Source organism: Pteropus alecto, unplaced genomic scaffold (assembly GCF_000325575.1).
Source record: "Pteropus alecto unplaced genomic scaffold, ASM32557v1 scaffold57, whole genome shotgun sequence".
Taxonomy (NCBI): Eukaryota; Metazoa; Chordata; class Mammalia; order Chiroptera; family Pteropodidae; genus Pteropus; species Pteropus alecto.
Window position 1 is genome coordinate 7658527 of NW_006442508.1, and position 17058 is coordinate 7675584.

The 17058-nt window shown below is 39.8% G+C and overlaps 1 protein-coding gene and 1 pseudogene across 1 annotated transcript in view; one reads left to right on the forward strand and one right to left on the reverse strand.

The window, feature by feature from the left end:
* Positions 1-17058, forward strand: part of SPATA18 (spermatogenesis associated 18) — a 42350-nt gene that overhangs the window by 16921 nt on the left and 8371 nt on the right. The window contains exons 4-9 of the mRNA XM_025040274.1: positions 3057-3160; positions 7585-7680; positions 9278-9544; positions 11239-11623; positions 13097-13255; positions 14149-14324. Coding sequence (XP_024896042.1) covers positions 3057-3160; positions 7585-7680; positions 9278-9544; positions 11239-11623; positions 13097-13255; positions 14149-14324 — 1187 coding nt within the window. The remainder of the gene's footprint in view (positions 1-3056; positions 3161-7584; positions 7681-9277; positions 9545-11238; positions 11624-13096; positions 13256-14148; positions 14325-17058) is intronic.
* LOC112471614 lies at positions 15456-15574 on the reverse strand (annotated as a pseudogene).

Sequence of the window (17058 nt, forward strand, 5' to 3'; positions counted from 1 at the left end):
GAGTGTCTTTTAGGCCCATTGTTTCCTTGTTGATTCTTTGCCTGGAAGATCTGTCCATTGCTGTCAATAGCGTGTTAAAGTCTCCTACTATGAGTGTATTACTATTGATCTCTCCTTTTATGTCAGTCAATGATTGCTTTATGTATGTAGGTGCTCCTTTGTTGGGTGCATGTATGTTTATTAGGGTTATTTCCTCTTGATTTATTGATCCCTTAATCATTATTAATACCCCTTTTTTTGTCTCTTATAGCTTTTGTTTTAAAGTCTTTTATCTGATATAAGTATTGCTACCCCAGCTTTTTTTTCATTTCCGTTTGTGTGAAATATCTTTTTCCATCCTTTTACTTTCAGTCTATGAGCGTCGTTTGATCCGAAGTGGATCTCTTGTAGACAGCATATGCATGGGTCTTGTTTTCTTATCCATTTGGTTACCCTATGTCTTTTGATTGGAACATTTAATCCATTTACATTTAAAGTGATTACTGATAGGTACATTGTTACTGCCATTTTATTATTCATATTTGTTATTTGTATTTTCTTTTTTTCCCTTCCTTTTTTTTTACAGATGACCTTTTAACATTTCTTGTAATGCTGGCTTGTTTGTGATGAATTCCTTAAGCTTTTCCTTGTCTGGGAAGCTCTTTATCTCACCTTCCATTTTAATTGAAAGCCTTGTTGGGTAGAGTATTCGTGGTTGTAGATTCTTGTTTTTCATGACTTTGAATATTTCTTGCCATTCCCTTCTGACTTGCGAAGTTTCCATTGAAATGTCAGCAGACATTCCTATGGGGGTACCCTTGTAAGTAACTAGCTGCCTTTCTCTTGCTGCTTTTAAATTCTCTCTTTGTCTTTGACCTTTGGCATTTTAATTATGATGTGTCTGGTGTAGGTCTGTTTGAATTCCTCTTTGTGGGACTCTGTGCTTCCTGAACTTGTATGTCTAATTCCTTTGCCAGGTTAGGAAAATTTTCTGATTATTTCTTCAAATAGATTCTCAATTCCTTGCTCTCTCTCTTCCTCTTCAGGTACTCCTATAATCTGGATATTTTTACGCTTCATGTTGTCCTAGAGGTCTCTTAAACTATCCTCGTTTTTTAAAATTCTTTTCTTTTTGTTGTTCTCATTGGGTGTATTCTGCTACCTTGTCTTCCAACTCGCTGATTCGATCTTATGCTTTGTCCAATCTACTGTTGAATCCTTCTAGTGTATTCTTCATTTCAGTTATTGTATTCTTTATTTCTGTCTGGATCTTTTTTTTATGATTTCTATGTCCTTTTTTATGCTGTTGGGGTTTTCATTATTCTCATACATTCTCCCCATACGTTCATCGAACATCCTTATAACCATTATTTTGAACTCTGTCTCTGGTAGGTTGCTTGCCTCCATTTCATTTAGCTTATTTTCTGGAGTTTTCCCCTTTTGTTTAATTTTGCGGCATGTTTCTTTGTTTTCTCATTTTATTAGCCTCTCTGTGTTTGTTTTTATGTGTCAGGAATATTTCTTTTGTCTCTCAGCCTTGGCCAGATGGCCTAATGTGGAAGGTGTCCTGTGTGGCCCAGTGGTGCACTCTCCCTGATCCCTTATGCTGGGGGCTCTGGATGTGATCTTTGTGTGAGTTGTGTGTGATCTTCTGTTGCTGCCAAGCCTTTATTGTTGTTAGTACATCAGTAGATGGGATTAATGCTCAGGCTGACTAGTTGTGAAAACTGGCTGCACCCACAGGGTAAGAGTTGTTGTGTGGGGGCAGACCCCACTGAATGGGATTTGCCCTAGCAGGCTTGTGTACTTGTTACAACCACCCTTTTGTTTGTATCACTAATGGGACTAGTCAGGAGTTGCTCTGTTGTGGTCTGGTGCCAGCCTCCAGATGCATTGGTTTTGTGGCCCCTTGAGAGGGGCTCCCTCATAGGCCAAGATTAGCCTCTGCTTTTGATTGCTCAGGGCTACCCAGAGAGAACCACAAAGCGATCTGCTAATGGTTGTTGCCTATGCTGGATCTCTGAAATGTGACTCACAGCACTGGTTTTTGCTGGAAATGGAAATGTAACTTACACCACTGGTTTTGTCTCTGAAACTGAATGAGCCTCTGGGTGATATGTGTGTTGGAAGGCACAGGGACCCTGGAAATCTCCTGGGTCTAGTGAGTAAATTTCCCCCTGCCACTGCAGTGTAAGTTTACGCACCAATGCTGTCTTCTATGGCTCCCTGTAGAAGTTTCCACTCATAACAAGGTCAGCTGCTGTCCACCCTGGGCCGAAATGTGCTACCCCAGGGCAGGGCAGCTGCCTACCAATGTGCAGCAGGCACTTTGTGTATTGGTGGGGCAAGAGCTCAGGGAGTCAAGGGCCGTTAGGCCAGTAAAGACTCCTGCAATCCCCCTCAAGAGATATTGCAGCTCGTACAGGCAGTAGTGATCTATCCACAATTGTTTTCCTCGAAATGTGCTCACTGCACTAGCCAAGATCTGTGGCCTGCGCTGACTGCACAACCCTAGAGCCAAGCAGCGCACAAGAGGCTGCTTATCAATGGACTGCAGGCACTTTGTGTTGGGTGAAGTGGAATCTCAGGGAGACAAGGTCCATCCGGCCAATACATCCTCAGTTTTGCTGCAACTTCTGTGCCTGGATATTCTCGCGGCTTCGATATGGCTCCTTTATATTATTAGACGTAGGTGTTATGATCAGCTGGACTTCAGGTGATTCTCCACATCGATTATTTTATAATTTGGTTGTAATTTCAATGCAGACCTCCGCTCCTCTGGGCCACCAGTAGCCAGCAGCACTGGGGAGGCAGGAGCGAAAGGAGCCCGCAGAGCTGCTGCCGCCACCGCCGCCATTGCCTCTAGCTCAATTTGAAACCCACACACCATGAAACATGGTGACCGGAAGGGGGCGCCAGCAACCACTCTTCTAGATTAATTTTGCCTGCACTAGAAGTCCATGTAAAAAGAACCATACATTATGTGCTTGATATCTTTTGCTCAGCATAATGTTTTTGCAATCTGTCTATGTTGTTTCATATATTCAGACAATTTTTTGATGTGTGTATCATTGCAGGACACATTTGATAAGGAGAAACAGAAAGAGTCTGGTGCTCGGGATTCCCAATTAGACTATGAACTGAACTCAACTCGTAATCAACTCAACCAGGTTCAAGACGAGTAAGAGGAATGCAAGTTATCTTTTTCCGAAAGGAATTGTTTATTCTTCATTTAATTTTTAAGTTTGAAAGGAGAATAATGGCTCATGTAAAATGTGGACATTTGCTTATAAGTAATATGTGTGGTGGGGAGAGGAAGGGAAGCAGGGAGAAAGAGAGAGGGAGAGAGAGAGAGAGAATTGAGAGTCAGTGTCTTTGATTTGAGGGACAGGATTTCTGTATTATATTATGATCCCTAAGACCCTGGTCTCCTTGGCTCCATCCCTGGAGCTCCTTCTCCATAGGCTCGTTATCAGCCCATATTTATAAACAGAGAAATATTGTTACATGAAAATCTATCAAGATGCAGAGGGAAAGGATTGAGGAGGGTGTCAGATCAGGTAAAGAGAAAAATTAAGAGAAAGAGCAAAAGCAAGATGAAGCAGGCTACATTTATCTGTCATTTGTATTCATTTGAGGGGTTAGACTGAGAGATCAGACTTTTAAAAAATGAATAATTTAAGATTTTGAAGTAATTATTAGATATAAAAATATATTTTAAAACATTTAAGTAAGGCCAGGCAGCAACAGGTATCAGATCCATGTTATGTGCAAAGCCAGGGTAATAAGCTAAAGGAATCACTGCAAAGAAAATTACAAACTTTGGCTCGTACTTGAGGAAGGTAGACATATCTGTATGAAATTGCATTCAACATACTTAACAAAAATACATCAGTAAGGTGTTTCTCCTACCATAGCATTGCTCCACTGCTAACACATATGGAACAGCAAGAAGTTCTTTTTAACTAGTTAGGGCTTGTGATGGAATAGGGTGTTGCATTCTTCCTTGTTTTCCGATAAGATTTCCTTTGAAGGAAAACATCTCTACCAACTTAGTTTCGCCTGATTAGATAATACAAATTTCTTGCTCAAAACGCATCCAACAAATAAAAATTTAAGATGAAAATCACCTGTTTTCTCATCTCTGTTAATATTTTGGCATATTTTACTCCAGACATTTTTCTTTGTGTGTGCTTCCATGCACATGCATAGTTACCTCAACATACCCCCATTCATTTTTTTAATTGGAACCATCATCAATGAGCGGTTTTATAGCTGCAGCAGTGAAAGTTTATGAATGTCATGTACAAAAAGCATAAATCTTCTAAATTTCTGTAGCTTATTTCAACTAACGTGAGATGATTTAGAGCGGGGTAAGGAAGATCCTTAAATTTGCCACTTCTTTTCTGGTTTATTATAGTTCCTTTTGTGTAAATATTTCATTAATTCCAAGTTCAAGCTTCTATTAGGAGCTGTGTTTGCCTCTCAAGGAGTCTCACTGCCCTCCTTCCTTAGATTGGCATCTTAGTGGTAGAGAGATGCTTACATGCTCTCCCGGTGCTGGAGGAGAGGGGCTTTCGGTCTTGTACTGCTCACTGGATTCTTGCTGGCTTCAGTTACACCTGGGCATTAGTGTCTTATGCTAATGGGTGCTGAGTTATGGCTTTTCTGGTTAGGTTTCCTGGACATTTGCTGACCACTGCTGCTGATGACCAGGTCGCTCCATTTGCCTCTAGTTGAGAGGCAGGGCTTCCAGTTTTTGCTGGTTCTTGATGTGTATTAGCGCCAACAGGGAGCCAGGAGTACCTCCCTCCCTCTCTTGTCACTGTGGCTCTGTAGTTACCTAGAAGGGGCACTATGGACCAAGAAACCATGACTGCATGCATTTCTTTAAACGTGTTATTTGGAAATTATTTCAAATGGAGAAAGTTTGCAAGAATAGTACTAAGAACATCCATGTACTCTTTCATATACCTTTTGTCCTATTTGCTTTATCATTCTCCTGTGTGTTCTGTCTACATACACACACTCCTCGCCCCTCCATCCCTTTGAAAGTTGCTCACAGGAAGGAGCTTGTTGCTTTTTCCTGAATTTCTTAGTTTCATTTTGTCTTGAATCCACCCGTGGGTCATGTTTTTATTTAAGGCATCATAAATGATAGAGGCTGTTCCTCACATTCTACTGTGGCCAGCTCTCGCCTCCCTCTCTTACTCTGCTTGCCTGTCTCTAAAGCCAGGATGCTACCTGCTGTGGAATGAATGGCCCACCCAAGGAGGTTCCCATGTCTAACCTTGTGGAGACCAGTTCGGTTGTGACTCAGTTCCTAAGATGTAAATTCCAGTGCAGCACTGATAGGGACAGGTCTGCCCGGGTTCGACGAACCCTATACAAAGGAAGACCGCTTGATTTTGTGCCTAGATTCTGGTTAGGAATCTCACGTTTTGTCCTTTCCTGTAACCCAGTTATTAGAATATCCAGTTGAACTTGCCCCCTAAGCATCTCCCACATTTGTCTCTTTCTATTCTACTACCATTGCCCTGATAGCTCTTGCCTCAACCCATTGCTTTCCAACTGGCTTTCCCGTTTTCATTCTTCTTCTACTACAATCCATTTTTCACATAGCAAGAATAGATATATTTGTATTATATGAAGTCACTTCCCTGTTTAGAAGCTGTTAGTAGCCTCCTTTTATATGTAAAAAAAATTTCTAAACTCCTTCCCAGGCTATCACAACCCTGCATGATCCGGCCCTACCTCTAGCTTCACCCTCATCTCTTGCCAGGCTCCCCTCACCTTGTCCACTGTCTACTTCTTCACTTTGAGGCCTTTGCCTGTGTTCTTTCAGAAAAATGGAAGTCTTCTGCTGGCTCTCTGCGTGGCTGGCTCTTTGTTGTCCTTCAGGTCTCAGCTTAAAAGTGACTTTCTCAGTCTATCTGTGACCACTATAGATTGAAAATTGAAAAGTCTTTCCTTTCCCCCTCCTTTAATTCTTTTTCACAATGATCCAAAAATAGCACTTACCCCAGTTTGAAACTTTAAAAAATTTCTTTGCATATTTGTGACCCACTGGACTAGAAGCCCCAAAGGGTTACTGTCTTTTATTGCTATTTTGATACTGTTGTATCTCCAGCACCCAGCATCATGCCTGGCACATAATAAATTCTCAATAATTTTCTCAATGAATGAATAAATCTGTAATAAATTTAAATAAATATTAACCTGCTTAAAACAATTTTTGACACATGAATGTACCTTCCTTTCTTCTCTGTGTTTGTCATCCAAGGGCACCATATGTGCTCACACATGAAAGCTATGTCTTGAGAGGAAAAAAAAAACCCACTTTATTCTTATTCATACTTTCCTTCCTTTCTTAGTCTATTTTCTTCTTTTAATTTTCTACAGCAATTTCCTTTCAGCATCTAGTAGTCCTGTTGTGAAGTTATTGCTACTATGGCTTTGTTTTAGACTTTAGACATTTTGTTCATTCATTCATTCATTCATTTTTTTTTTAAAACAAATATCTACTTATGTGACAGGTACTGTTTTAGGTGCTGGGGATAAAAAGATAAATAAAATAAAATCTTTGCCTTCGAGTAGTTCATAGTGTGTTTGTAATGAGATTATAATTGTGAACCAAGTGTTGGAGGAGCTCAGGCAAAGGAGAAACAAACTTTGCCTGAGAGAGTCAGGGGCGGCCTGTGGAGTGGCTCTTGAAGGATGTGGAAGCCTGGTGTGAATTTAGGTAGCAGCTGTACTCTCTCAGCCTCAGGACCACTGTGATGAAAGGGCCTGGGTGTTCTGGGAAGTAGGGTTGGGAAAGTCAAGAAACCTTTGCCGACCCATGCTTTCTCACTGCATTAGAACAGCTTAATTGAGAATCATTGGTCTTCATCCAGTGTTATCCATCATACTCCCATTTCCTATTAAATTTAGATAGACTTCAAGAAATTGTATGATTTATTATGATTTGCCTACAATAAAGAGAGTCCTTACAACTAACAGTGATGGAGCTATGTGGAAAACTCGGGAAACTCATGCCTAATAAGTGGTAGAAGTCAGAGGCAGGAAGACATGCAATACTTGATAGTCAAGTGTAATTGCGGAGGGCTTTTTCATTAGGCAGGCAGATAATTTTTTTTTACATTTAAGAAGTCTGGGAAAATTGAAATGCAGCTCTACTGTGCAAAGTAATGAGAATAAGTGGTAGTATACGGCAGAAAAATGAAGATTTTTACAGAACAAGCCAAATTGCAGGATTTGGTGTGATTAGAGCAGACGAATTAGGATGGTGAGGAGGCAATGAATGAATTTCTTTGTCCTTTACATTTTAATATTAATAATTATTACATAGTCTTTTAGGGTTAGGGGTGGTAGCTTTGTAATTTCTTTGTGTTTGACATTGAGAAAGGATGCTAGCATGTTTTTGCATACAAGTGCACCATAATATTTGCAATATCATCTGATTGAATGCAGATGTCTTATAATTTGATTTTGTTTATGTTGAATTTATATCACATGCCAAAAGTTCCCAAGAGAACCTATGCCTTGATTTAGAAAGTGCCAATTTTTGGAAAATCTGTCTTTAGTTACTGATTTCTCTTACAGTCTGGCTGAAACTGGAAAGACTCTTGAAGAAACCAAGAACAGATCATCCATATCCCTTTTGGCTGCAGAGGAGGAAATAAATCAGCTAAGAAAGCAGTAAGGAAAAAAATGACAGGATTATTGCAGCCTGCTGATTAATCTTTGAATTTAGCTTTTTTGGTATTCCATTACAATGTGAAAGAATCTGTTCACAACCAAAGAGGAAAGGCAACAATGTTTTTATTAATGCTTTATCTATTTTTCTTCCTACAAAAACATTACCTATCTACTAGAGAAAATTTCAAAGTACAGTGTAGTATAAAGGAAACTAAAAACCCTCTCACAATTTCAGAACTAGTTACTGTTACCATTTGACCTTTCCTCCAGTCGATACATTAAAAATAGTGTTAAGACTACAGCATGAGACTAAGTTTACAATTTTGGACCCCATTTTTTCACTTAACATCGTTTTTCTCTATTACTAAGAAAAGAATACTACAGAACTCAGTTTGAATAGGTGTATCATGTTCCATCATTTAGGTATTTCCCTAATATTGACTGCTTACTTGGATACCAATTTTTAACACTGGAAATAACATTGTGATCATTTGTGTGGCAAATCTTAATTTAAATTTCAGATTATTCTCTAAAGATAAATTTCTAGAAGGGGAAAATAAACACCGATCCTTTAAGGTTATACCTTATTTGATTGTAATTTTGATTTTTTCCCCCCAAAAAAGAGCAAGTGGAAATTGTATTAAAATACGTATATGTAAATATATATATATCAATACCATTTATTGCCTTCACACATGTTCCAGCCCTTCTGATTTCTTCAGAAATAGCCATAAATTTAACTTGGAGCATTGTTCTATTTTCTACTTCAGTCTCCCCTCCCGTCATTTTAGTCTCTTATTCCTATTGAATATACCTTCTCAAATACATTGACCATATGACTCAGTGATTTCCAATAGCATCGATTCTGTTCTTTACTGTTCCCAGTGCAGCTTTTAATTCTGCTATTGCATTTTTAGCTCCTCACATCCATCTGAATCTTACCCCCTACCTTTTCATCTTACACCATTATCATTTTTATCACAACATGTCCTCTTCTTATGGCTTTTGCTCCTGTTTTATGATGGCCATGGCTCTTCGTATTTTTATGAGGATGCCAATTTTATTTCTAAAGATTTGTTTGTGTCTTTAATACATTATTTTCATAGGTCCACACTTCTGCCTAGTATTGTGGATGTTATTCAATTTCCACTGTAGTTTCCTCTCTTTTTTCACCTGTTCAGAGAATTGCAAAGCTAGTGAGGATAGGAGAGTATATTTTTTGCCCAGCTTCTGGTCTAGGTTTTGAATGTCATATGTTTCCAGAGTTTTGTGCTGTTAAGAGCAGTCCAATATAGAACAGTATGACTACAGGCCCACTCCGCTTTCGCTAGAGGATCTGCATGCCTATCTTTTCTTCAGGAGCCTTTTTCCATGCAAGCTGCAGACATGGAGTGGCCCCCTGGCCCTGGCAAATCGACTCCTTGCTAATTTGTGTTTGTTCCTATGTATTTCCATCAGCGTTTTCCAATGCAATAATGGCATATGAAGTAGAGTAGCCTCTGTTCTTAAGTATGTCAATTGTTGCTTATTACCTTTTTTCTCCATTCCTCTCTCCTTTCTTTCTTAAAAAAAAAAATTTTTTTTTTTTTCTGTTCAGGCTGAAATCTCTTCAAGCCCAGGAGGAGTCGCGCCACAGAAACCCAGAGCATAGAAGTGCAACGCATAAGAGCACAGAACAGCGCCGCACGGAGTCCAGGCGCTTGGAGTCCAGGCGTTCGGAGGTCAAGGCGGAGCCTAGGCGGTCAGAGCACAGGAGACCGGAGCAGCGGGGCTCCGACAAGCGTAGCTCCGACAAGTGGAGCCCAGAAGCCACACAAGAATATGAGGACCAGCCCCGAACGCTGAAGGACGTACCCCAAGGAAGGTCCGACACATTCTCACAGATCTTTTCATTTAAGTTCCTTTTGTTAGTGATAGCCTGGCTTGGGAAAAGAAAAAGTAAAATGACATCCTCGGACCCAAACCCCAACGATATGGGAAGCTTCGAATTGTAAAAGGTTTTCTCTATCTCTACTCTCTCTCTGGAAGAGTACACCTCCCAGATTGCCAATACTTGGGCACTAACTGGTTTAGGGCTGACATTGAAGGTTAAGGAATGAAACTGAGACATACGTGAAAGGACAATTCTTTGGCTTGAAATCAGATTTGAATGCGCCTATGATGCAAGAGGTGGTACCCATGCTGAAAGAAGGTTCCGTGATACGAGGGTCTCTGATGCCTGAGAGTCCTCTGTGCAGGAATGACCAACTGTGATTTTACCGTTTTCTTTTCTAGCTTGCTTTGTTTAATGCAGTGTGTAGGTAAGTGTTCTTGTGAAACCCCTTTCTACTGATGATCAGAGCGTTAAGACAGCTTATTCAGACAGTGTTAAGTGAGGACAAAGTAAGAGGTTTCTCTTTGGAGTTGCTGCATCTTCCTTGTTCTAACACCTCCCACTTTACCTCTCCTGCTGCCAGCCCCGATCCAGGCTATCAAGCCACTCCCATCCCAGGTTCTCATTCCCTTAACTGTCACCTTAGTCTTTCATTTTGGGGAATCACTCTGCCAGTGTTATGCTGGTGTCGGCTTGTTCTAGCTCCTGCTAGATTAGGATTCTGTGCATTTCTTCCTAACGCCAAATTCAGTGGCATCACATTGATAGCTTGAAATTGGCCATGGTTGGAGTATCCGTTCCACCATGGAAACTGGTAAACACTATAAATGAGGGCTTTCCCCGCTCCCCTTCAGTGTCTGCTTTGCACTATATTTTGCCCCGCAGTTTTTTCTACAAAACTTCCCTTTTGGGGGCCCCATTTCCTCTGTGCTAGCTAGTCCAGTAATTTACATTGTACTTGGTAGCCGTGCCTGGTTCACTGATAAATGCTTTCCAATTAACCCAGTATTTCCACATGTATTAGCTCACCTGATCTTCCAACCCCTCCTTCACCCCAAAATAGAGCAAAAATTGTGTAGGTGAAAATTCAGGCTCTGGGGAGGAAAAATGATTGCAAATGCTCCCATTGCTATGACATGTTGGAGCTGGAACTGCAACATAGATCTTTCTCATTGTTCAGTGTTCATCTCATTTTAGACCATGAGTCTCATATGGTGTAAGCTTTTATATCATAAGGAGTAATTACCAAGGTTGGAGGTAGAAATACTAAAAATCTGACTTCTTTAACTTGAGCTCTTGCTCGCCGTGTTACTCTAGGACAGCTGATTAATTTTTCTGAGCTTCAAGTTCACCATCTGTAAAATGGCCAGCTATCAATGCTGGCCTCACAGGACTGCTTAAAGGATAAATTGAGATGCTCAATGAGTGAACATGCTTTGTGAATTTTAATTCACCATGCAAATAGAGTCTTCTTTCGTGGTTGTGGTCACATTTGAGGCCTCATGGAGAGAGTGCCTCTCACAGGCCTGGTGGGCAGGTCATGGAGGCAACTGCTGCTCTCCCTGCTAGCAGGGGCCGTGACTCCTGAGTATCATTTGCACCTTGTGTGGGGAGAACAAGCAGAGTCCAGGAAAGACAGAGAAGTGAATCAGAGCGCCTCCCTGCTGATTCTTGCTTACCAACAGGTCCACCAGGAGCCGGTCTCCTAGCCCTGCCCCTCGCAGCCGCAGCCGCAGCCACAGCCACAGCCACAGCCGCAGCCACAGCCACAGCCGCAGCCACAGCCGCAGCCGCAGCCGCAGCCGCAGCCACAGCCCCAGCCGCAGCCCCACACATAGCCCCATCCGCAACCGCAGCCGCAGCAGGTCAGGTAGCCCCTCTACTGCGGTGGTGAAGATCAGGACTCCGTCTCCGAATCGCGCTAAACTGTCCAGTGTGGCGCGCAAGGCTGCTCTCCTGTCTCGGTTCAGCGATGCCTATTCCCAGGCCCGCCTGGATGCCCAGTGCCTGTTGCGGCGCTGCATCGACAAAGCCGAGACCGTGCAGCGGATCATCTACATCGCCACAGTGGTATGTGACGCTGAGGCTGCGCTCCAGAGGGCCTTGGGTGTAGCAGGGAGACAATTTTTGGTAAACTGAACAGTACAGACTAAAAAGATCCAGGATCTTAAAAAGATCCTGGTAGATCCTGAGGTCCCTGCAATAGGGTGGGATTTCCTTTCTCCCTTCTTCCTTTCTTCCTTCCTTCCATTGCAAGTATTTAGGATGAATCATTTTTCACAATCAGTAACTATTCATATTTATTAATACCGATACTGACCAGACATTTGTTGAAGTAGTCGTAACTGTTGGACTATCTCAAATGGGCATATGCTAAATTGATTTGCATCGAGTCTTCTAAATGGGCATAGGTACACCAGGAGATATATTATTGCTAATGGCTATCATTTGATGGATTTCCTCCCATTCTTAGCAAATTAGGAGGCTATAATTGTGTTAACTCTTCTGTTTATTCAACGAAGAGTAGTTACTAAAGCTGCTAACATATCAGCTACTTGAGTATGGCAGATTAAAAAGTGCTCATATATAATCCTTAATTCCCAAAACAAATGCATTTGTTTCTTGGGTTACCATATTAAGATACTGAGTTCATTATGAGAACAGTTAAATATTAAAAAACAGAACAGACCAATGATATGAGAGAAGAATTATTGGAATCTACTGAACTTTATCATGTATTCATTTATATCAAGGGTTAGCAAACTAGGACCTGTGGGCCATATCTGGCCCTGGCCCGTATTTCTAAGAGAAATACCACCTGAAAGCTAAGATTTTAAGAAGAGTTTTACATTTTTAAAAGGTAGTAAAAAAAATATGTGACAAAGACAGTATGTGACCTGCAAAGCCTAAAATATATGCTATCCAACTCTTTACAGAAAAAGTTTGCCAATCCTTGGTTTATATAATTAAGAATCACTTAGTGAATTGGTTAAAGTTTTGTGAACATAGAGGCCATGTCTTTCATGCATAACTAAGTTTTCCCAGTGACAACAACGTAACAGTCATTTAATAAATATTTCTTGAACTACTATATGTCAGAAAACATGCCAGACACTTGATATGCATCTATGTTTAACATAAACACTAGATTGATAATTTTCTCATATTCTTTGACCAGTCACATGATTTTACTATAGGATCATAGCAACAACTAACACCTTTCAAGTATTTATGTAACCATAGATGATTTATTTCCTTGAACCTCTGTACTGTCCTGCTTCTTGCACTCAGGATCACCAGAACGATGGTCCACTGTCTGGAAATACAGTGAATGTGGATAGTAGTATATATATTAATGTACTTTTTAAAATTGAGATATGTATATTCTCCCAGATTGAAAATAGTTTTGACCAACTGTGTTTAGTTATTAGGAGACCCATATGATGTTGAATTTTTGGTAGGCATTCTTTCTTCATTCCTTGCTTTGGACCTCTTTGACCCTCTCCTCTCACTAAATAAATTTGCTGCAATTTTTATGTGCAGGAGGCATTCCATGTAGCCAAAATGGCATTCAGACATTTCAAGATCCGTGTGAGGAAATCGTTGTCACCATCTTATGTGGGGTCCAATGACTTTGAGGATGCTGTCTCAGATTATATCATTTGTCATCTTGATCTATATGATTCCCAAAGCAGTGTAAACGTAAGTGTTGGGTCTCTTATTGGAGCTGATTTGCTGTTGCTGTATTCGCATTTACTCCAAATACTAATAACTCAGAAATCCATTCAGCGCTTAGGATCGCTTCTATGTAACAGGAGAGCAGAAATGAGCAACATCCAATTTACTTTGTATAACCAGTCTTTATTGGCTGTTTCTTAGACATTTTATGGGGAAAAATATTCTGAGCTTTATAGTTCTGCTCTTTAGATGGGCTCTTAAGATTGGAAGATAGACTATCATAGTGCATAAGAGCAATGATTTGGGGAAAGATAGGTATGGATTTGCATCCTGGCTTACCAGCTGTTTGACCTTCACATTTACTAAACCTCTAGAGCTATGCTTTAATTTCATAATCCTTAAGTGGGAGCAACAATGGTCATGACCCCATAAAGTCATGACCTATGACCTTGAGAGGATTAAATGAAAGAAAAAGGATGATTTACTTAGCACAAGACTTGGCACTAAGTGAACTCTCAAAAAAAAAAAAAAAACCAAGCTATTATAATTGTTATTATTATAGATTATGAACGAGTCAGAGTTCTGTGTTGGCACATCATATAACTTGCTCAGAATTAAAAAAAATAATAAGGAAAGAATAAATAAAAGTTACTAAGGGTTTTCTTTCTTTATTCCTTTTTGTTTTTTGAGACTCTCTTGAGACCTTTATTATGTCATTTGTACTGCCATCCTTCCTCCTTCCTTTTCAATGAGGCTTTCTCGTTTTAGCACACATGCTCCTTCTCTACTTTAACTTGTTTTTACTCGTGTGCTTTTTTAATGTTTTTTTATCTCTCACTAGTCATAAAGTCCTTAGGATTGTCAGAGTTTCTTGTCACAGGTTGGTAACAAGGTGATGCCATCTTCTTTTTTTTCAGGATGTGATCCGAGCCATGAATGTCAATCCCAAGATTTCATTCCCTCCGGAAGTTGACTTTTGCCTCCTCAATAACTTCATCCAGGAGATATGTTGCATTGCCTTTGCAATGCAGACTTTAGAGCCACCCTTAGATATTGCATTTGGGGCCGATGGAGAAATTTTTAATGATTGCAAGTAAGAGACATAGGACAGAAGCTACAGGATTCTTTATAAATAAGTGACCTTGTCTGTATTTCCTGGAAACAATTTAGGAAAAAGAACTCTGGGTGGGGAAATCAACAGACGCTACCTGGTTTCCAGGCCCTGTCATATACTTCTCTGTACCATAGGGCAGGGCCCTCTTCTGGGATTATTTTCCTTCTCAATCAACTGTGATTCAGAGGGAATGATAGGATTTCCATGGAACATATTGGCCTTGAGTAGAACTAATGAGTACCTGGAGCCTGTCTGGAATATTTTAAAAGAAAGGTGCTATATAAAAACAAACCTGTTTTACTTTTTATTGTTTAAATTTTTTTTCTTATTGAGGTATCATTGACCTACAACATTATATTAGTTTCAGGTATATAACATAATAGTCTGATATTTGTATATATTGTGAAATGTTTACCACAGAAAATCTAGTTAACATCTGTTATCATACATATTTACAAAAATTTTTTTTCTTGTGATGAGAACTTTTAAGATCTCATCTACTCTCAGCAACTTTTAAATATGCTATACGGTATTATTAACTATAGTCACCATGCTGTATGATACATCCTTGATTTATTTATTTTATAGCTGGAAGTTTGTACCTTTTGACCTCCTTAACCCATTTCGCCCATCTCCACCTCTGGCAACCACCAGTCTGTTCTCTATATTTATGAGCTTTGTTTTTGTTTGTTCTTTTAGATTCCATATGTAAGTGAGATCATACGGTATTCATATTTCTCTGACTGATATCTGTTAGCATAATACCCTCTAGGTCCATCCATGTTGTCATAAATGACAAGATTTCATTATTTTGTGTGGCTAAATAATATTCCATCACATATATATGAGATTAGGTTGTTTCCATATCTTGGCTATTGTAAATAATGCTGCAGTGAACATAGGAGTGTTATATATCTTTTCAAGATTAGTGCTTTTGTTTTCTTCAGATAAATATCCAGAAGTGGAATTGCTGGATCATATGGTAGTTCTATTTTTAATTCTATTTTTTTATTTTCTATTTTTTAGGTGAGGCAACCCTTGGTTGACTTCACAGATTGCAAGGACCTTGTCAGTTTACAATCCCTTATTATTTTTTTAATTTAATTTTTACACCTATAGTACCTGGTCTTCCTAGGTGGTCTCCCATCCAAGTACTAACCAGGCCTGACCCTGCTTAGCTTCCGAGATCAGATGGGATCAGGCCTGTTCAGGATAGCATGGCCGTAGACTATTTTTAATTTTTTGAAGAACCTTCAGACTGTTTTCTGTAGTGGTTGCACCTATTCACAGTCCTATCAACAGTGCACAAGGGTTTCCTTTTTTTCACATCCTCACCAACACTTGTTATTTTTTGTGCTGGCTGTGCTAACAGGTGTGAGGCGATATCTCATTGTAGTTTTAATTTGCATTTCACTGCAAATTAAGTGATGTTAAGCACTTTTTTATGTACCCGTTGGCCATCTGTATGTCTTCTTTGGAAAAATGTCTATTCAGATTCTCTGCCCATTTTTTAATCAAAAACATTTTTTTCTTTTATTGGTTCTCATTGCATTATTTAGGTCAGCTTTTTCAGAGTATGGTGTATGGGTCACCTGCATTAGAATTATTCAAGGTATTTGTTAAACATGCAGATTTCTGGATCATACTCCGTGACATTTCATGCAGTATGTCTGAGGTGGGGCTGAAGGATCTGTAATTTAGCAAGCAGCAGGCATTCCTTATGCATACTAACATTTGGGAATGAGTGCTCTAGACTATTTTATCTATGGCCATTAGATTTCTACCAACTTTTACCTGGTGAATATTTTCTTTATAAATTAGAAGACATTAAATTAATTTACTAAACATTTTATTGAAATTTTATGAGGTCTTATGATATAGTTAGAGATTATCCTGGAGGAGGCCAAGCTAGTTTAAGAACAGAGGCTCTGGTATCAGGCTTCCGGGATTCTAGTTCTGGTTCTACCACTAATTAGCCGTACATCTTGAGCAGGTTACTTAATTTTTCCATCCTTTTGTTTCTTCTCTGTCAGATGGGGGAAATAATAATACCTGTTTCCTAGGGCTATAGAAAGTTCATGGAGATCATTCAGATAAAGTACACAAGGACGCTCTCTGGCTTACAGTGCGCACTCAGGAAATGTCAGCTCTAGGTCTTTGTTCAGGTTGTAGAGTTACGGGTTGGTGGCCGCCCCATATACCTACAAGTTTATTGATGATGGCGACCATATACCTTTCTTTTGCTTATGAAAATCACAGTGATGGCATTTCTGATTACCTTATAGCATGTCATATTTTCTTGCCATTGCCTGTTTCTAGTTTCTTTCAGATTCCTGCTCCCGGCGTGCGTCCACTCACAGAAGAGCTGAATATTAGAACATTACACTGCAACTGGATCTTTCTGATTCTTTTACAGAACATAATGTCTGTGTTCCTCCCCACCCTCTTTTTCATTCCTTTTCCTTTAGAGGATGCATGGTCCCACTCGGAAATATTCACCCATTTTAGTTTATGGAATCTGCAGATCTCTGGCAGGCCTGCTTACATGCAGAGGGAACATACAGCCTTTTGGGAACACTCTGTGGCCTGTACTCCTGGTTGGCTGTTGAGTGGAACTGGAGTTTCTAGTAATAATTGGATTTGGTTCTACTTCTAAGACTTCATGGAACAAGTCTAATCCACTTTATTTATTTATTTATTTATTTATTTATTT